This window comes from Equus asinus, chromosome 5 (genome assembly GCF_041296235.1).
Source record: "Equus asinus isolate D_3611 breed Donkey chromosome 5, EquAss-T2T_v2, whole genome shotgun sequence".
Classification (NCBI taxonomy): domain Eukaryota; kingdom Metazoa; phylum Chordata; class Mammalia; order Perissodactyla; family Equidae; genus Equus; species Equus asinus.
Genome location: NC_091794.1, coordinates 94,576,218 through 94,598,076, shown reverse-complemented (window position 1 = coordinate 94,598,076; position 21,859 = coordinate 94,576,218). Strand labels below are relative to the sequence as shown.

At 46.2% G+C, this 21,859-nt stretch overlaps 1 protein-coding gene across 8 annotated transcripts in view; it reads right to left on the bottom strand.

The window, feature by feature from the left end:
• Positions 1-936: 936 nt before the first annotated feature.
• PAFAH2 (platelet activating factor acetylhydrolase 2) overlaps positions 937-21,859 on the bottom strand; it is a 31,317-nt gene continuing 10,394 nt past the window's right edge. For 4 of the 8 annotated variants that reach the window (XM_014855011.3, XM_014855010.3, XM_044770057.2 and 1 more), the window contains 7 exons: positions 19,619-19,687; positions 19,091-19,232; positions 18,008-18,121; positions 14,419-14,510; positions 12,764-12,934; positions 10,107-10,261; positions 937-5,474 (listed from right to left, as the gene is read on the bottom strand). In XM_014855011.3, the coding sequence (XP_014710497.2) occupies positions 5,380-5,474; positions 10,107-10,261; positions 12,764-12,934; positions 14,419-14,510; positions 18,008-18,121; positions 19,091-19,232; positions 19,619-19,687 (838 nt within the window). In that variant the 3' untranslated portion in view covers positions 937-5,379. Of the gene's footprint in view, positions 5,475-10,106; positions 10,262-12,507; positions 12,584-12,763; positions 12,935-14,418; positions 14,511-18,007; positions 18,122-19,090; positions 19,233-19,618; positions 19,688-21,859 lie in introns of those variants that run through there. The other 4 variants (XR_006527689.2, XR_011503542.1, XM_070510653.1 and 1 more) reach the window with 3 other exon arrangements.

The following is a 21,859-nucleotide window of genomic DNA, read 5'->3' as shown; positions in this document are numbered from 1 at the left end:
GACAGAGAAACTGAAGTCATGAGAGGAAGAGCATACACAGGAGGTCACAGAGCAAGAGAGAGTGAGAGAGCTGAGACAAGAACCCAGGGCTCCAGACAATGTTTGGTCCTTCTTCCATTAGATCACCTTGCTAGGCAGGTACTTTGATACCAAAGTGGTATTTTAGGCAGATCTGGCAGCAGAAAGCAGGGGAAAGAAAGATTAGAGTCTGAGAGATCGTAAAAATTATTCTAGGGGTGAGTTGATGGAAATGGAAAGAACAGGCTGGGTGTGAGAATCACCAAGAGGGAAGAAACAAGAGGACCTAGTGGGAAACCGGACAGGGCAGTGAGGGAGAGAGCTGTGCAGAGGTCATTCGCAGGCCGCCCTCAGCCCTGAGGAGCTTCTCCCGAGGTCACAGGGTACTTTAACCCCTCACTCCCACCTCAAAGGCAGCAGACAAAAATGAACACAACTAGTCTCTACTACAAACTCCCCATCCCCAGGTCCTCTTTCCCTTCGCCCAACCTCTACACGGACATCTCCGATCCTCCCGTTTAACACGTCAGGACCTTCGGTTTCCATTTGGTGCACAGACATGTGCGTTTGGATGATCAGGCGTGAAATTAAAACCCAAACCAGAACCTAAACATGTAGACTCTTCCTGGTGGTGAAGAGAGCCTGCAAAGCTGGAACGATGGTGTGGATCTTGATTTTTGATGTGAGGAGCAGGGAAATCAGAGCAAAGAGAGGGGAAAAACTGTCTCCCTTATTCTAGTTCCAGCCTCACACAACGGCAGCAGTTGAGTGGCACTTAGCAGGCTTCTGTGAGGGAGGTAACCGTGAAACTGGAGAAGCTGGAATAAGAATTTAGACCAAGACCATCCGTGTCCATTCAGTACAAGGGCAAATTATACCTAACCTTACAGGTATGTAAGGAGAACCCAATAAACCACATAGTGATAGCTAATCTTTATTACACCCTTAGGATAGTACAGACACTGTGATGAGCACTTTACAGGCATTATTTCATTTAATTATTACAATAACCCTAAGAGGTAAATACTATTAGACCGCCCATTTTATAAATGAGAAAACTGAAGCTCACAGAAGTTGATAAATTAGCACAAAGTCACAGGGCTAACAGTGTTGGAGTTGTCTGATTTCCAAAGACGACGTTCTTAATCCCTGAACTGCTTTCCTCATCTATCAAATCCACAGAGCACCTGGCCCAGTCAGTGAGGCGCGGTCCTTTCCCCCAACCCATTTCTCAAGAGTGCTGAGGATGTCACTGAATCTCAATGCACATCATACAGAAATTGCTGGAGAGTTTGACATTATGATTCAATCTGTGATGAAATTTCATCCCTCATACCCCGACAGCTGAAAGAGCAATGGAAGGGGAAAACCAAGTATGTATATTAGGCAGTACAGCCCAGTGATCGAGAGCTCAGATTTTTATGCCTAAGCGCCAGCTTTGCCAAATTCTTGCTGTGAGAGCTTTATCAAATCGCTTCTCTAAGGCTCTGTTTCCTTGTACATAAAATGAGGCTAATTCCACCTGATCTCACGGGGTGAGAAGCAGATGAGATGATGCATATAAAGCACTGAGCATAGTCCCTGACACACAGTAAGGGCCCCAAAAATGTTGGCTACCACAGTGGTTATCACTGTCATCATTTGGCCATGCAGTCATGGCCAGGGACACTTGGCCTCTGCATCTGGCTGTGATGGGACAGGAAGTGAGCTTCCTAATGAGGATGGGTCCTGAGTATAGAGTATGGCCTGTCCTGTTCCTCCGTTACCTTGCAGGCCCAGAGATAAGTCAGGCCCTAGAAGAAAAGGGGGCAGATAAAGGCCCCTACAAGGCCAAGACACAGAGTTGGAGTCCATCAATTGAAATTTCAAGAGCCCAGTAGTCTTCTTGAGGAAGGGCAACTGGGACAGCTGTGTCAGGACACACACTGGAAAGGGGCTTGGGGTCCGTGCTGGGGGCATAGCAAGAACCCAGCCAGTCTCACCCTGACACGTCCAGGAAGTGGGAGGGACGGAGAATCTCATTCCTTCCTGTATTTACTTACCTTCCTTCCTAACTGACGCACCATCCCATGCTCAGAAACTTCACAACACACCACTAGAAGGCCTCCACGGTACAGTCCTATAATAGGATGGGGAACAAGAAGATGCAAAAGAAACCCAAGACATCTTCTTTGCTTTTGGAAAGGATTCACTAGAATGCAATTTATCAGGACATGCTATCAATATGCCGGGCCACCCTGTTTACCTAAAGGCCATTTATCTGGTATTTTTCGATTCCCTGGAAGCTAACCAAAAACCAGGATAAAGGACCAAAGGCCTTATGATACCCCTTCTGAGCAGTCTCAGGAAGGATTACAGGGTCCAAGCACTAAAGGCAGCACACTTTAGTTGCAGCAGAGTCCCTCAAGCTATCTTTCAGTGCCTGCCTAGTTTTACTTCGGACAGTGGGAAATCACGTGGCTAATCAGAAATTATAAACTTGAAGCGAACAGCCAGAGCTGCTAGGGGCTGGCAGATTAAAGGCAATGAAGAGTAAAGGCTGGCCGCCTGACCACAAGGGAGACAGCACAAACTATGACAAGCAATTAAAACAACTAGGAAGACGGCTGCCGGGAGCCACACGGTGTAGGAGCAAACAGCTATCCACATCTTCCCAGACCAGAGGGCGCCACTGCTCTGACATTAGACCTGGTCACACATATTTGTGCTCTCTTGGGATGGCATGGGATGTTAGGTATGGCCAGATGACCTGCTTTGGCCAATGCAATGTGCACAGAAATAACAAGTGTCACTTCTGGGCAGAAGATTCAAGAGCTGGTGGGTGCTTCACCATGCTCTCTTCCAGCTCTACGATGTGACTGGCAGCACACTTCCGATAGTGCCAGCTCCGCCAGCCTGGGTCCCCAAATGAGGATAAAAATGGCACAAAGCAGAGCCTCTAGCCAAACGACAGAGGACAAGTAGCACAGGCAAGAAATAAACTTGTTGCTTTTTGAGGTTGCTTGTTACTGCCATATAATCAGTTTATCCTGACTGAAACATCCTAAAAAATTAAATGAGGTCAATTCACATTAAAAAATGTGTGCATTATCTTTTTGGTAAATTACCACTCAAAATATTCAATATTATATTTTGTGGCTTAAAGGATAATTTGCAGCTATATGGAAAATTCACCTATTCCAAAGTTGCTGGATAAATAGGTCATTACCAGAACATGAACTGAATGGAGGAGATGGATCCAGTTTCTGAACAGTTTCTTTTTCTAGGGAGGCTCCAATCTTTAAAAAATACACCTGCATTATTCATGGGTCTAAGGTAGAAGCTGGGTCTCACGTGCTAATGCTGCCAGAACTGGCCCCTCAGCATCTGCATAACTAGCCCCAGGCACAAGAGCTGGCATCTACTGGTTCTGTGAGTGCGGAGGGGTGCTGGTCCCCATTTGGAGGTGGGAAGGCCCTATTATAGATCTGTATGCACTCTTATAAGAAGGAAATCCATAATGTGTCGTTGAGTAAAACAGCAAGCCAACAACTTCAGAACATACAGTCTTTTTAAGCATATATGGAACATTTATAAAATTGATCACACACTGGGCCAAGAAGCAATTTTCAGGATGAAAACCATATGGGTCATTTTCTCTGACCAAAAGCCATTAAGCAAGAAAATAACTGCTATAAGACAACTAGAAAAATCTCCTACGTTTGGAAAGTAGGAAAAATACTTTTAAATAACCCATGGGTTATACATCCTTTCACTTAATCCTCCTAACTATTATAATGCAGATGCCCATTTTAGAAATGCAGGAATGGAGATTGGAAAGAGAACATAATTTGCTCAAATTTACCCAGTTAGTAGTGGTGGAGGCAGGACTCAAAACCAGGCTATAGAACTCCAGAGCCCAGGGCTTTCATGATCTCCCCGGAGGCGAGGTCTCACGGGAATTCACAGGTCTTCCCAAGGTCCATCCTCAACGGATCTGATGTTTCACCTCAGACAGAAGAGCTGAGAGGTGGGAGACCTAGTCCCAGCTTGCTTTGGTGGCACTGACCTTGGACCCATCGCGTAGAGACGCATTTCCCTTTTGCTCTAGCCTCCTCTGGGGTCCCCTACTTGGACGGAGGTGAAAGGCCTAGAGGAGTGTGGAGGGCTGTTTCAGGTTGATGTTCCCAGACAGCTTTGAACTAGATCCCTAGGAAGACTTCCTTTTCTTTTAAAGTTTTTCTTGGGCACAAGTGGTAAGTGAACAAAGAAAGACAGAAGGAAAAGTTACTGCCAGATGGCTCCCCATCCTGCTCTAATGCAGATTAAATAGAGAGAATATTCCAACATATCATTAGGCAAACATGAGTATTAATATCATTCATAGTATAAATGGAACAGAATGGAAATTCAGTCTATATCTTGACTTAAATTTGAGGCTAGGGCCTCAGAGCCAGAAAACAGACAACTACAGCACCCTGATTCTGAGCGAGCTGAGGCTCAAGATATCTGAGGTAAGAGGCAAGACCACAGTGTTCCCAGACCTGTCCAGGGGTGGCCTCCTGAACTCTAACTGACCAAACTACCTCCCTCTTGTGTTGAGGACCTGTTCAAATAGCTACTCAACGCTGTTACTCTACCTTCTTCGTCTCAACCTACTTGTGTTGCTTCCTGTCAAGATACATTTTTAGCAAAATCCCAAGACATCTAGAGCTTCTGAGGTACCCCTCTGTACCTCAGCTTCTCTCTCTCTGCTATGAGGACAGTGCTGTCTGCCCCTCTCCATGGGCTCACAAGTATAACTGAGTCCTGACTCAGTGCCCAGTACTATGTTTCATGCAATGGGAAGGCTTGAAAATAAACAGAAAATCTGATGGTGGTCCGTATCCTCGAACGTTGCCTAAAGTGCTTAGAACTCACCAAGTGGCCCTGGAAAGGGCGAAGGCTGAGAGGTAGGAAGAGACAGTGCCAGGTTGGGCTAGAGGTCCTGAAGGTGGGAATTTTCGCTCCATCCTTTGGCTTCATTTCTTCCGCAGAAGCCACACTGGCCCAAGGTGCGGGAGTAGCCTTGCTGGGTTAACAGTGCTCAGCTTGGGGCTTGGGTCCCCCCCAGCCCCACCCCACTGCTTATTCCCCACACCATCAGGGCTCAGGCCCCAGAAAGTCAGTTTGCCAATCAGTAAGCAATCCAAGTCACACCATAAGTATAAGATCAACAAGTCCAAGATCAAAGTACCCAGTTATCCAATCAGCAGTGTGACTACACCCTCTCAATTTATGAAGAAGGGTCATGTTGACCACTTTCTTGAGGCTGTGGGTGTCCCTGGGCAGGCCCCAAATGGGAACTCAGCTCAGTGACCTTTTACAAATGGCCAGTTGTGCCTACAGGCTGGAGAGATGGTGGGGAGCCCCTGGGGTAAGCGATGGTCCAATGCCTTCAATGAAATTGTTCCATTGGTCATAGTCCTCTTTCAGGTCTGAATGGGAAAAAAACAGGAAGGTTAGGCGAATTGGCGTAAGCTTAGATCAAAGAGCAGCTACCGTGGATTTAGTGGGTCATCCCAGAGAAAGGAGACCCTGGAACACTAAAAGGACTGGTTCTGGTGGCTGTGATGGTGGTAGCAATGATGGCAACTATCATTCATTGGGTGCCCCTATAAATGTGCTTCATAAATGACTTGCTTAACCCATAACAATTCAATAATGATAATACTAGCAGAAGGTGACATTTATTGAAGGATAATTTATTCCCGGGACTGTGCTAAACAAGCCTTGTTTCATTTAATTTCCATAGCATCCCTAAGAGCTGAGTACTATTATTAGTCCTATTTTACAGGTGAGGAAACCGAGACTCAGAGAAGCTACCTGATTTGTCCAAGGTCATTATAGTCGGTGAGTGGTAGAGACAGAATTCAAACTCCAGTCAGAGAGGGTGAGAAGATGGAATGCCTAATTCCAAGCTCAGGGATGTTGCCGAGCAAGAAGAGCTCCTTCACACGCCAGACAGTGGATGCAAATCCAGTGCCCATTCAGTGAAGGGCAGAAGGAATAGGGTGGCAACATCATGGAGCAGCATAACACCGGGTATGATTCAAGAGAGAGCCCTGGGATCATGGGCAGATGGGTCTAACCACATGGAAGAACATTCTGAAAGGGTCCAAGGCCTCAGGCAGAGGGACTGGGGCACAGCTGAGCAGGCAAATGGTGTCCTTGTTTAAAACAAAGCCTGGGACAGAAGGCAGGGACACTCTCCTTCATCTTTAGATCCCCAGTGCCCTGCCAAGAACCTGGCATGGAATAGGTCCTCCACAAATAAGTGCTACATGTTCATTAATTCAAAATACTGAGCACATCACTATGTGCCAGTCTGCTCTTGGTGCTAAAAATACATTCACAAACAGAAACTCTCATCCTCATAGAGCTCACAATCTAGTAGGCAGAGATAACATTAAACATAATAAATTATACAGGATATGAAAAGGTGATAAATGCTATAGAAAGAAACAGAGCCAGATAGAAGCTGTGGTGGTGGCCGGGGGACAGGGGTGAGGGGAGGAAGGGAAGGTATAGTGTTTTAAAGAGTGGTCAGGGTGGCCCCCACTGTGAAGGTGAGATTTGAACAAAAACTTGAAGGAGGCGGGACTGAGCCCCGAGAGTATATGGGAAGAGTGTTCCAGGCAGCAGGAACAGCAGTGCAAAGGCCTGAAGTGGGAGGGTACCTGGAGTGTTGGAGGCTTGTGCAATGAGAGTGAATCAGGCCAGGGGATGAGCAGCAGGAGAGGAGGTCAGGAGGGACTGGAGGGCCTCATCATATAGGCCAGGCAGGATGCTGGGTGTTGGCTTTGACTCTCAGAGAAATGGGGAGCCATTGGAGGATTCAGAGTAGAGGAGTGGCAAGATCTGACTTACTTTCTAACAGGATCGCCCTGGCTGCTTGACTAAGAAGACTGTGTAGGGACAGCAGTTAGGAAACTCTTACAGTAACATAGGCGAGACAGGATGGCGGCTGTGGCAGTGGTGACAAGAGATGACATTCCATACATATTTTGAAGGTACAGCCAATAGGATTTTCTGAGGATTGGATGGGAGGTGTGAGAGAAGAGACAAGACAAGACTGGGGACTTTGGCTTGAGTAACCAGAAGGATGGAGTTACTATTAACCATTGAAATTGGTTTTCGTTTGTGATGTCTGTTAGATGTCCAAGCAGAACTGCTGAGCAGGTAGCAGGGCAATTGTCAGCATGGAGATGACCTTTAAAGCCATGAGACTAGATGACATCAGGGGATACAGAGAGAAGAGGTCCAAGCACTGAGCCTGGAAGTAGCAAAGTAGGCTGAGGAGGAGCAGACACTGAGATAGGAGGAAATCCATAGTGGGGTATCCCGGAAGTAAGACAGGCTTTCACAGAAGAGGGAGTCATCAACTCTGTCAGAGGCTGCTGAGAGTTCCAGTGAGATGAAGAATGACAACTGACCAGTGGATTTAGTATGTGAAGGTCACTGGTGACCTTGATAAAAGCAGTTTTCATGGAGGACGGGGATACAAAGCCTGAGTGGAGTGGGCTTAAGAGAGAATGAGAAGAGAAGAATGGGTTGCATAACCAGATAACCTTGGACAAATTACTTAAATTTCCTAAGCTTCAGTGTCCTCATCTATAAAACGGAGTTAATAATCAAAGTACCTACTAGAAAGGGCTGTCTTCAGAATTACATGTGACAATGCACCTAAGGTACTTAGTGGGAGGCCTGGCATAGAGAAAGTCCTCAACAAACTTCCGACAGACTAAGACTCTCCTACCCTCCATCTCCTCTTCTGCTGGGCTTCAGCAATGAGCATCTAGCTCAACAGGCATTGCTACTAAAGGGAGCCCAATCATGCCCTGGTGGGCTCCCTTGTCATCTTTAGCTCTTACCTGATGACATGGTGCCTAAGAGGAAACAGGGAAAGTGGGCTGAGGATGATGTAGTCAGGCCCCATTAACGTCTTGAGACATAGATCCATTCCTCTCCTACCAGGTGCTAAGAATGATCCTCTATGGTCTCTATTAAACCTAAAGTCTCTACACCTGGCCTGGAATAATGGCCCAGGAAGAGCAAGATGAAATGAACAGCCATAAATACATAAATGTAAATTTACGTTCAAAAAGCCAACTCATTTATAAAAGGACAGATATGTTTTAAAAGCAAACTCAAGCCAAACCAAATTTGTGAGGCACTTGTTGGAAATGTTAATGCACTCAGGCCATCTAACTAGAAGTCTGGTGTCCAGAGCACAGAGGTGACAGTCCTGCTGAACCACTCAGGTCGGACCATAGCTGGCACATCGTGTTCAAGTCAGGACACCACACATTGAAAGGCACACCGACACACAGTGCATCCAAAGGGGGTAATAAATGGCATCATGGGGAACAGGGCAGGTACCACAGACACTTAGCTTAATGAACAGAAAACTCAGAGAGGACACCATAGCTGACTTCAATTATCTAAAGGGCTGCCATGTGCAGGGGTCTGAGGCTTCTCTGGATAGCTCTTGAGGGGATAACCAGGGCAAGTGGGGAGGAGTTACAAAGTATCACATCTAAGCGTTAGATTAGAGTTAGGTCAAACCTTAAGAACACCGGTCAACCTGGATCCCTTCTAAAGGAAACTGCCCTATGCACAGCGCCTGCTGAGGGATCAGCCTCATGCAGACAGTGGCAGCCTACTCCATTCTGACTGGATCAGAAAGGGACATCTGATCAGGGGAGCTGCAGGCCTAGGTTGGGCAGTGGCCTACAATGTGTTTTGGCAGATAAAGATGAGCTGGTACAATCAATTTGTCTCTCCTGGGAATCTGGTCTAAGAAATCCAAGAAAATACAGCAGTGAGCAGTGGGAGCTGAAGAGGACAGGAGGCCACGAGGTAGAGAGAACAAGCCATGAGTGGTTCAAGCCAATGGAAATTATGAGGAAGTAGAAACTGAAAAAACAGATGCTATCAACAAGAGACAAAATACAGAGCAGAACGGAGAAAAACAGAGACTGGAGCAAAAAGAAACAGAGATGTCACAAGAGAAAGAAACAGACTGAGCCCTTGAGAGAGACCAAGAGAGAAGTCAGTCCTGCAAGCTACCTTGCTTCCTGTACCTTTTTACTTCCCACCTGGCCAGGTATACTTTCATAAACAAACTCCCCTTTTTTCTTGAGGTAAATTAGTGAATCTCCAGCTCTTGTAACCCAAGAAAGCTTAACTACAATATCAACTCTTAAAACCTTTAAAGTTTTGGGGTCGGCCTGGTGATGTACTGATTGGGTTCATGAGCTCCGCTTTAGCAGCCTGGGGTTCGTGGGTTCAGATCCCAGGTGTGGACCTACAACACTGCTCATAAGCCATGCTGTGGCAGCATCCCACGTACAAAGAACAAAAACAGAGGAAAAATGGCACAGATCTTAGCTCAGGGACAATCTTCCTCAAGCAAAAAGAGGACGATTGGCAACAGTTGTTAGCTCAGGGCTAATCTTCCTCATCAAAAAAACCCCAAACCAAAAACAAGAACCAAAAAAAAAACCCATTAAAGTTCCCAGCGGTGGAGAGGGCTGACCCCCATAGCAGTGCACACTCCACGCTGGTTGAGCGTGTGGCAGGGAAGATATGAGGGAATCTCCTCTGGGTGGGAGGCTGGACCAAAGACCTCAACAGGCCTTGCCATTTAGCTAGTCTGTGATTTACGACATTATTAACAATCCTTCCATGCTTTGTTTCTTTAAAGCACTTCCACAAATTTAGCCCATTTATCATCAGAACCTCCTCCACAAGTAGATAAGGTGAGTGATCATGAGTTAGGACAGAGGTAGTGGAGCAGAGAAGCGAATGTTCCATTTACAGCAAGGAAACCAAGGCTCAGAGAAGTTAAGTGACCAGGCCAAAGTCATTCAGGCAGTAAGAAACAGAGTCAGGATTTCCAAACTCTCAGCTAAGTCTTCTTCCTATAATTCTATGTAACCCTCTCCTTCACTCAGGTTTTCCTTTTGCCATAAATCTCCCTGACCCGAGACGTGTCAGTACAGACCACTGTGCAGAAAAATCTAAGGACCCTCAGGCTGCCCCACGAGCCCCAGGCCTCTCCTTACCAAGGTGCTTCTGCAGGAAGGCCAACATGGCCCGCACCACAATCTCCTGACCTTCATAGGGGTCCAAACTCCCACGGGTTTGAGTGGGGAAGAATTTACCAATCCAGTTACCAGCCACAAAAGCAAAGTCAGTTTGACTCCGATGAACAGAACCACTAGAGGAAAAGAAAAACAAATAACTGGTAGGGATCTGGAGACTAGGGCACACAAACACTTGTGAAGCACCCACTACGTGCAAGGTGCTTTATGCACATTATCTCAGTTAATTTTCACAACAATCTTGTAAGGGAAGTATTTTCCCCATTGACAGAATCAGAGCAGAGAAATGATCTGCCCAAGGTCACATGGCTAGTAAGGGACAGAGTTAGGATTTGAACATAGGTGTGCCTGGCTTCAAAGCTGCCTCACCCCCTGGGCCCCAGCGCCTGACGTGCAGGGAAAAGGCTGAGCTGGAGTGGGGACATGGGTAAGGAGGCACGGTCTGCAGCACCTGCCATTCCCATGGTATTATAAACTGCTACAATGTGACTTTCACCTGGTGACTTCCAAACATTCTCAAAACATATTCGCTCCGTTTTCAGAACTGTTCTACAAACAAACAGGAAAAAGGAATGACTTGCCTTTAGTTAAGCCATCAGAACAGTGAGGGCAAGCACTTGTAAAAGAGGGTTTCTGGATTAGAATGTAAGTCCTTTGACATTAAACACATTTGAGGTTGAAATTCTCACTAGGTTCATTATGGGCTAAACTACCCATAACTAAATTTACTAGTCAATTCAATGAAGGAAGGAAAATCTAAACGCTAAACTTGGATATCATGCAGAAAAATTGACTTTAAAAAAAAATCGGGAGGCTGGCCCCTGGCCAAGTAGTTGGGTGTTCCGCTTCAGTGGCCCAGGGTTTCACCGGTTCAGATCCCAGGCGCAGATATGGCACCACTCATCAGGCCACGCTGAGGCGTCATCCCACATGCCACAACTAGAAGGACCCACAACTAAAATATGCAACTATGTACTGGAGGGCTTTGGGGAAAAAAAAACCTCTTACTTAAGGCACAAGAAAAAGCGTAAAGAATAATATAATGGATGCTTGAGTCTCCAGCACTGTTTAAGAAAGACTACATTGCCAACAGTTAAATTCCTGTTGTGCACCCCTGCCCACTTGCTCCCGCCTCCCTTCTCTCTAGAGGTCACAATTATTCTGAATCTGAGTGGCTTGGGGAAACTTTCAAACAGTCTTCTGCCGCCAGGAAATCAAAATGAAAGGGGAGGGGCTGGCCCCAAGGAAGAAAGCCTGGGCCAAGAGGAGAAAGGGAAGAAGCCACTGACCGCCAGGAGCCCCCTAGCATTCCAGGGCTTTGGACTTGGCAGTCCAACTACCTGACTGATTCCAGAGGTCCAAGGCATGCAGTTACTTGCTGTTTTCCTGAAATAGGACCAGGGATCCTTGAAGCATGTGTGCCGTGGGGCTCGAGTGCAGGGCAGGCGCAAGTCAGAGACTAGCCAGCGAGCCTTCAGCCCCGCACCTGCAGCTCTAAGCCACTTCCTGTGTACAGGACATTTCTTTTTTTTCTTTCTTTCTTTCTTTTCTTTTTTTTTTTTGAGGAAGATTAGCCCTGAGCTAACATCTGCTGCCAATTCTCCTCTTTTTGCTGAGGAAGACTGGCCCTGAGCTAACACCCATGCCCATCTTCCTCTACTTTCTATGTGGGACGCCTACCACAGCATGGCTTGCCAAGCGGTGCCATGTCTGCACCTGGGATCTGAACTGGCGAACCCCGGGCCACCAAAGTGCAACATGTGAACTTAACCGCTGCACCAGCCGGGCCAGCCCCCTAGGCCATTTCTTTTTTTTTTTAAAGATTGGCACCTGAGCTAACAATTGTTGCCAATCGTCTTTTTTTTCCCCCTGCTTTTTTTCTCCCCAAATCCCCCCAGTACATAGTTGTATATTTTAGTTGTGAGTCCTTCTAGTTGTGGCATGTGGGATGCCGCCTTAACGTGGCCTAATGAGCAATGCCATGTTGGCGCCCAGGATCTGAACCCTAGGATGCTGAAGTGGAGCGTGCGAACTTAACCACTCGGCCACAGGGCCGGCCCCCTAGGACATTTCTTAAAGTCACTCAAAAATTTTGTCTCTGTGAAAAATGGCTTCAGGAAGAAAGCCATCTGATAGTGCTGGTGATGGAAGTGAAGAGAATGTGGTTTCTCTCAGGCAGAACATAGATGGTTTATGAAAGATATCTGAATTTAGGTCTTTAAAAATCTATCTTGTGAATGTCAAAGGTCTACTATATCCACAGTCTTCAAAAGAGCCAAGAAAATTCCCAAATGAGGTTAGAGATCTCTGGAGTCCACCCAGACCCACACCTCTTCCTCTCCAACACACAATCTCACAATACCTTTTTTCCCAGAAAGCACGACGTAAATCCATCCATAAAGTCATATAAACTAGTGAAGAAATCACTGTAGGTGGAGCTAAGTGGAGAACGAGGATAGAATGAAATTGTAAAGGAATGAGGATGCTGAAGTTCAGGAACTATTTATGTATTCTATGTGGGGAGAACTTCTGGATAATTTAGAAGAAATTAAGGGAGCCAGCACAGATAAGTAGAGAATGGAGAAGACACTGGGGATCATGACCTTGTGTTTACTCACAGGACAGTTATGATCCTGGACTGTTCATGCTGGGCACATATCTTCTTCATCAAGTTGACACTCTCCATTGTCTGGAATTTCTCAGCATTGATGAAGAACACAGGGCCTCGGGCCTTGGGGTAAAAGTCCCGCTCCAGAGGAAACATCCAAGCATCCAGAGCCACAGCACAGCTGGAACAGGACCAGACATTTGGAACTGCCATGCAGAAACCCAGGAAAGGACAGTGAGGGCAGTGGCGGAAGGGGCAGAGTTCCTCCCTCTCATGGGGTGAAGGCTCAGGAAGCCAGGAAGCAGGTACTAGGGCCCACATCCTTTGGTTAAGACCTTGGATAGAGATCACTTATTTGTCACCAAAGATCTTTCTAGATTTTAAACTCGTTGAGAGCAAGGATCTGATCTTCTCATTCTCCTGGATCTACTCTCAGGCAGCTGACTTGAGTTACACAAAACAGTACTTCATTCGTTTAATCATTCATTCATTCAACATTCATTGAGTACCTACTATGTGCCTAGCCCTGTGCTGTGGATACAGAGATAAATGACACAGTTTTCGCTCTCAAGGAGCTCCCAGTCTAGAAGGGGGGACAGAACAGACAAGGCAACAAAATATAGCCTAGTTCCCTGAGAGCACAGGTGCTATGTGAGCCCACAGCGTATGTGGCAGGGAGGTCAGGAAAAGCCGCCTTGGCGCCACAATGCAAAGACCTGGCCAGTTTGTCAAGCAGTAATCTCTGTCACCAGGAGCAAGACTAAGGCCCTAAGATTAGTGCCCCTCCCCCACAATGCTCCTCTGATCATCTCCATCTGAATAAAGGATAATTATCTTCCACTCAAATGATAGGTACAAAAACGAAAACCCTTGATTCCCTTCTTTCTTTCAGCTCATGCATCACTAAGTCTCAAAAATTCTAAAACATACCCTGACTCCATTGGCTTCTCTCCATTCCACTCCTTCCATCCTAAAGCACATCCAGCGTGGCTCACCTTGACTCTAAAACAGCCTCTCTAACTAGCCTCCTTGTTTTTAATCTCCTCCTGCTACAACCCACTCTTCACACAGTAGTCGGAGAGATCTTTTAAAATGTAAGACTTTTCTCAGCTTAAAGTCCTTCAACGGTTTCCTATCAGACTTAGAATAAAATCTAACTTCCTTAGAAGTCCATTCCTTATTCTGGCCAAAGGCCCTGTGATCTGGCCCGTTTGTCTCTCTGAACACATCTCGAATAGCTTTCCCCTCACCCACTATGCTCCTCCCACGCTGACCTAGCAAGCTTCTTTCCACCTCAGGGCCTTCGCATTAGCTGTACCCTCAGCCTAGAATGTTCCCCTACATCTTTATATGGCTGACTTCTTTGCCTCTCCGGTCTTGGCTTACGTCACTTTCTCAAAGAAGCCTTCAGATACTCTTGCATATCAGCCTATTTTATTTCCTCCATTGCACCTGGTGCTGGGGCTTTGATGACTCGTTAGCTTGTTTACTAGTCCATCTCCTCCCACAATGACATCACTCCACGAAAGCAGAGACCTTGTTCTCTCTCACCACTGAATCCCCAGCCCCCAAAACACTGCCGGGCACAGAGTACTTGTGTAACAAATACTTGCTGAATGAATGAATGGTGCGTGGAGCTAACAGCAGCTTCACTGGGAAACTTACCGAAAGTTGGTCTCCTTGGCCAAAGCCAGAATAGCCGTGGCCCCTCCAAACGAATGTCCCATCACAGCCACGCGGCTCATGTCAATGCTGCCCTGAGGAAAGTGGAGAACTCAGCCACCCAGAAAAGCAGGGCAGCTTTTTTAGGAATTCTTCAGGGGCAAGAGGAAGAAACAGTGAGATAGTGATGCAGAAGCACAATCCAGTAGATGCACTCCCCTCTACATATTAAGAACCTTTTGCCCACCGGAGAGCAGCCAGTCAGGCAATTCCTGGACTGAACGGCCTTCTGCAGGCAGGAATTCTGAATACCATGTTTTTCATCTTTTGTAATTGTACCACCTACAATACGTGGACTAGGGTAGACATTCAAGCATCTATGAATGAATGAATGGATAGAAATTACGTGATTCCACACTGACTCATCAGTGTAAGAGTATGTTAAGAATAAGAACTCTCTCCATCCTCTAGATCCTTGCCTTACAACCCGTCAGGGGGATGACATGTGCACCAAGTCGAGGGCAGAATGAGGGAGCTCCTGCTGCCTGTCCACTTCGCTCTGAAGCAAGGCCTGTGTGTACAGAAACCAACTCAGGTTCTACCTCCTCTGGATATCTGTCCTGACTTATCCAGCAGAGCGAGCCTGCTTGCTCCAACATGCTCTGCAAGTATCGATTTCTGTTTGTCCCCAGAAGCCTTCGGGGCATGGTTATAGAAAAAGCCACTGCAGCTGCCTGCTAAGGGGCTTGGGAAATCTCTCTGGGCTTGGCTGCCCAGCCTCTGCCCAGAACCTGTGCTCTCCTCAATTTCTAGCCCAAGGCTTTATATCTAAATTCTCCCCCTTTGCTCAGTACCTTCAGATCAACATCTTGCTTGGGGGCCTCTTCAGCTTCTTTTTTCTAGGTCAATACATCCACATAATTCTAACATCAGGAGTATACAGAGAAGGCTCCCACCTACCAAGCTCTCCTTCCACATAGGTGCCCACAGCCCAGCCCCACACAGGTAAGTTTCTTATGCGTCTTTGCAGAGCTTACTTATACAAATACACGTGCACATGAAGACATACTTTCCCCCTTTTTACAGGTGATATTGTGTCTTACCTTTTTGTATAATAATATTAGTACATAACGAGCTTCCTTATCCTTTTTTACAACTATATTTGGCTTCACCATGGTATAGAGAGCTAGCTGACCACCAAATCTGTTCCTCTTCTTCCTGGACACACAGTAGACTCTATACAGACGTGTCCAAGAGAATGTGAGTGAAAATGATAGCTCCACTTCCAGGCTGGGTCCATAACAACTCTTCGTACAAACCTCCATGCCCTTTCCCATTCCTGCCTTAATGTACACAGTGAAGCTGGGTTTCACAAGTGGAAGAAGGCAGAGCTATAAGATGAAAGGAGCCTGGATCCCTGAATGACTCCTTGCATAGGAGCACCCATTCTGGACTTTATGTGGGAGATAAATAAATTTCTATTGTGTTAAGCCCCTGAGATTTGGGGTATATGTGTTAAATTAGCCAAACTAATACATCTATTGTTCCACAATCTATTAAACCAGTTCCCTTCCTGGTGAACATTTAAGATACTATCAATCTTTTGCTATTACAAACAACATTGGAATGATTCATCTTGTACACACATCATGTTGCATGTGTGCAGGTAACTGGAGAACAGTCCCACAACTGAAATCGCTGTGTCAAAGAACATGTGCATTTTACTACTGACAGTGCTGCCAACCTGCCCTGCATGGGCCAGTCTGTGCGCTCCCTGCAATGGAAGAGAGCATCTACTCCCCACAGCTTTGCCAACAGAGGGAGAAACCAACTTCCAGATCTTAATCCGATGGGTGAAAATTTACTTAGCTCTTTTAATTCCGTATTTCTCCAGGAGGCTGCGTCTTCACTAATCCGGCTACACTGTAGCCGGCCATTCCCCAGTGCCTGTCTCAGGCTCACAGGCATACAGGCCTGGACTTTGGGGCCTGGGGGCTCTGCTTGTCTGGTGGGGTTGACGACACACACCAAACAGTTGGGAGAAGCACGCTAGGTTTCAGGGTCTGCCTTCCCTACTGGCCATCCAGGCAGATGCTTCTCCCTGGGAGACTTCACCAGAGCCTTTAAAAGGTATTTTCTAAAGAGGCTTGGGGCACACAGCACAGGCTTTGAGATCAAAAAGCCCTGATTTAAAGTTTGACTCGACCATTTACTCAGTTGTGTAACCTTGTGTAGATACTCGGTTTCTTTAATTCTGTCTTTCTTTCTATATAAAGAGATACTAATGCTTACTTCAGAAGTTCATAAGAGGAACTCTTATCTTAGAAAGCACTCATAAAGCAGTAATTGCTATTTTATATATATACCATTTTTATTCACACAATGGAAGATCACATGGCTACTAAAAATCATGCCATAGAAAAATATTAAATGGCATAAAAAGACATTCATATTGTTTTGCTAAGTGAAGAAAAAGGCCACAAAACAGCTTATATTAAATGGTAACACTATTGCTTTAAAAAATACATACTTTTTTTCTTTCTTTCTTTTTTTTTTTTGGTGAGGAAGTTAGGCCCTGAGCTAACATCTGGTGCCAATCTTCCTCTACTTTGTATGTGGGACACCGCCACAGCATGGCTTGATGAGCAATATGCAGGTCTGCACCTGGGATCCAAACCCATGAACCCCAGGCCACCAAAGCAGAGCACGCAAACTTAACCACTATGCCACTGGGCTGGCCCCTAAAAATACATTCATTTATGTTATGCATTTTAAAGAACTAGAAGACTAAACATCAAAATGTAAAAAAAAAATTCTTTGCTTCTTTTTTTTCATGCTTTTGTGTGATTTCTTGGTTCTCTGAATAGAGCTACTTTTGAAATCAGAGGGAAAAAATTGGTGGTGGAGGCGGGAGGAATGTACCTTCATAGGCACCAAATTCCATAGCCAGGATGGTTTCTATCCTCCTGGGAGGGTTCCTGGGAGTCCCTCAAAGGAAGGGTTTAGGCTGCAGTAGACACAGGTTGTCTGCTGCCCGCTAGCCCTTCCTTTCGGGCAGGGACCATCTCTCCCTTATCCATGTGGCCCTGTGGGGCCGTCAGTCCTGTGCCAGGTTCCCCTGACCCAGAAGTGATTGTATAACCCAGGCTGGCCAATCAGAATATCCCATCCCTGGGGCACAGTGATCGGCCCTGAAGGGGCATGTGACCCAAGCAGGGCCACAGCCTTCCCAGATTAGTGAAAGCTAACAGAAATTCCTTTCCTTTTAAATCTGGAGCTGAGCTGAAACGCAGGCTTGGACTGCCAGCCACCACCTTTCTTGCTTAATGGAGAGAGTCTGGTGAGCATGAAGCCCACATACGCAGGGCGGACCTGAGCCAGGAGAAGGGAGAGAGGGCCCAAGCTTTGGTGACAATGTTTGAGACCCTGGATCTAGAAACGCTGGCCTAAAGCCAGGCTGCCTTTGGCCTTCCTAGTTATTCAAGCCAATCAATTCTCTTGGTTTAAGCTAGTGAGTTAGGTTTCTGTTATTTGTAACCAAGAAAGTCCCGATGAATATATGCACTCCAGGTCACTCCAATTGCTGCCATACCTTCAAGGTCATCAGATCCAACCCACCAGGCAAGATGTTGAGGACGGTCTGCCCAGCAGTGACTTCTTGCAGGATCCTCAACACCTGTGTACACTCGCTTACCCTCTGATGCACCTGCAACAGAGACCGTCCCAGTAGGAGCTGGAACACTGCAGTGAGAATCCCATCCCCCTACAGAGCCAGGGAAGAACACAGGGATAGTGTGCCCACCCCATCTCGGCAGGCACTGTGGACCCCATGTTCTGAAAAAGGCTCAGCGCCCTTGCCATGGCTCACACAGGCATCACCTAACAGTACAATGGAGTCAGGCCCACCGTTCGGACTGTACCTACCTACCCATGGGGTTGTCAGGAGGACCAAACAAGACACTGTATAGGAAGCGTTTTGAAAACAATTAGAAATAAGAGTGTTCGTATTATCAACCCAGTCCTGGATTCTACTTGCCCATTTATAGCACACATCTATTATTTTTATCTGCCATCACTTACCCGCCCCCACTTCTCCTGTTAACCCTGACTTTCAAGGATTACTCCTCACCCCCTAAAAATCTAACAATCTATTTCTGATGGGAACTTCCCATTTGGGTACTTCTCCCCAGCCTAGGAATCTCTCTCTGGGATTCTTCATGTTGCAGCTTGGGGCAGGTGTCAGGGGAACAACCCCAAAACAGCCTTGTTCTCTCAGACAGTGAGGTCAAACTTATGCAAGCTCAGACAGTCAAGAGCTGGGGTCCTAACCTCATAAGGTAAGTTGGTTCGCAGATGAGACCACCCAGCAGAAGAGACAGAGATGGGAATGAAAAACAAGTCCTGATGCCACCTGAGTCTGGTTCCAGGGGTCCCACCCTCCCTAGAGTCTGCTTAGATAAGTGTCATCAATTTTCCTTTTTGCCTAACAAGTTTAAGTTGGTTTCTGTCACTTGCAATTGTAAGAGTTTTGATTAATACCCCATTTCTCCGATGTGGCAAGCTCAGACCCAAGAGGGAGATTTCAAGACAGCAGGTTAGTTAAAACTCTTCTTAGTGAGTGCATAGAGGGAGGGCAGGCTTATGAACTCTTCCTCCCCAACCGGCACAGGCCTACCTGGCAATTCCGAACATGGAATTCCTTCTCCCCTTCCTCAATTTGACGGTAGGGGATCCATTCCTTCTCCAGCACCTCATTAGTGGGCTGGTTCTCCTCTGGGATCTGCTTGCAGAAACAGGTGGTCGCAGCTGACCCATCCCTGAAATACACGTGCCACCAGAGAGAAACCAGAAGACACTCTTGAGCTCCTTTCTCCCCTTTACCAAATCCTCCTTTTCATCCAAGACACTTTGGATCATCTTTTGGCTAGTAGGGAAAAAGATGTGAGGGCACGCATAGGAGAGCAGAAAAAACAGGGTCTTCGGAGACTGACCTGGGTTTGAATCCCAACTCAGCTGTGTAACATTCAGCAATTTATTTCACATCTTGAAATCTTGGTTTCATCACCTTTAAAATGGGTATAATACCCGCCTTGCATGATGGTTGTGAGGACTGGAAACAATACATAGATAGGGGACTAGCCTACACCCTAGCCCGCTGCAGGCACCCAACCCATAACAGTTCATTATGACTGTCACCCCTCACCTGTGCTCTAGTACAGCAACCACAAAGCCACGGGAGGCCAGCTCCATGCAGAAGGCTGAATACAGCGTCCTAGAGATTCAGGAGGGAACAGAGAGAAGTAATCAAAAGAATGGTCCACCCTTAGCCCTCATTCCAACCATGCACTGCTAACGGCCGTCTCAGAAGATGGAATGGAGGAAGTTTCATTTGCAGCAGCCCTTCCCACGCTGCTCCTCCAGCCAGGATACCTTCTCTCACCAAGGCTCCAAGCATCCTCCTCCGGGAAGCACATGCAAATCGAACCAGGGTGTTTTCCCACCCCATGCAAACACCCGCTCATCTCCTCCACCCCCTACCTCCATAGTTGGGCTACTTCAATTGCATTTTTATCGTCTATATATTGCATATCTCCCAAGTCAGTTGGTAAGCTCCTTGAGGACAGGGATTCTGGCTATTTCTTTAAATATGCAAATATGTATCTGTGATTTAGCATGTGGATTTTTTGGTCTGTCCTCAACTTTCCAGAAAAAAAAGGAATATGGCAGACACTGCTAATTGTCTATTCCATATGTATTTTTCCCTTCCTCCTTAATAACAGAATCTGATTTTCAGCTGAAGACACTGTCATGCCAACAAAATATGACATTTCCCAGCCTCCCATGCAGCCAGGTTTGCCTGTGTGATTAAGTTCTAGCCCAGAAACAGAAATGTAATGCTGCCCTCATAAGTAATTTAAAATTTTCTAGTAGACATATCTTAAAAAGTCAAATGGAACAGGTAGAATAAATTTTAACAATATATTTTATTTAACCCAATATAGCCAAAACATTACCATTTCAACATATAATCAAAACTTAAAAATTAATGAAATGCTTTCTTTTTTTTTTTACATGAAGTCTTTGAAAACTAGTGTGTATTTTATACTTACAGCACATCTCAGTTTGGACCGGTCATATTTCAGATGTTCAAAAGCCACAAGTGGCTAGAAGCTATTACAATGGACAGACCAGCTCTAGTCAACGGGACGTAAGCAGTTGTGTTACACAGAACTTTCAGGAGAGTTCTCACTTCCTCTTGCCTGGAATGTGGATGTAATGGCTGGAGCTAAAGTAACCACCTTGGGTCATTAGATATCCTTAGAAATGGAAGCCACACGTGGCAGAGCAAGATTAGAAAAGAAGCCTAGTTCTCTGATAACTTTGTGGAACTACCATATCAGCTCTGTCTACCTCCAGCTTTCTTTTATCTGAGCAAGAAACAAATTTTTATTACTTAGGTCACTATCGTTTGGGGGTTTTCTGTTAAGTACAACTTACGTGGATCCTAACTGATTCAGGAAGACCAGTTTCTTAAGCTTCTTTTCACCTTCTCTCACTTCTCTGGGGGAGGCTGTGAACTGAACTTAAAGAGCCAGAAAGATTTCTGATCCCTATCACTGTGCAACCTTGGCCAAGCCTGCGTTTCAGAGCCTGTTTGCAGTCACCCCCAGCCCCTGCCACCTACCTCACAGGACTAGGTGGGAACCCAAGGAGACCACGGCACATGGCAAATGGTTAGGCAGTATTTAATGCACATACCCCTCCCTAAGATGGGAAGCCATGGGTCTGTGACCCATGGGAAGGATTTCAGATCCCAAATCAACCACAGATGCAACAAGAGGAAACCATGTCCCTCTCCCCCCCACCCTTGTTCCTGGAATTTCACTCCGGTTAATGAAGAGTATTTATAACTGGCTCACCCAGGTCTATTGAGCTGTGAAGTCTCAACACGGATTCTTAGACCAAAAAAGACCAGTCTCCAAAGTCATGTGCTCACCTGCGCTTTATATAAAATATGTGAGCTTAGGATGTTTCTTAGCTTCTTTTCCCCAGTAGACTACAATCTTCCTGAAGGCAGGGACTCTATCCTAGACCCAACACAGGCCCTGGTACATAGCAGATACTAAATATACTGAATAAGAAAGCAACACTGAAAACCACGTGCTTGGCTCTCTAGCCCCATGACCACATTTACCCTCCACTTCCTGCCATGGGCTATAGTTATATGAGTCCATATTCCGGCTCCTCTAGTGGATGCAAATTCCTTGATTTGTTTATCTCTGTACGTCCCACTTTCTTCTCATGCTAAGGGGCTGGCACAGAGCAGGTGCTCAACAGACATTTGCTGAATGAGTGAGAACCGAGCAAAACAAAGCCCTTGTATTCACTCAATAAACATTTATTGGGAAACTACCACTTTCCAGGTACTGTACTAGGCACTGGG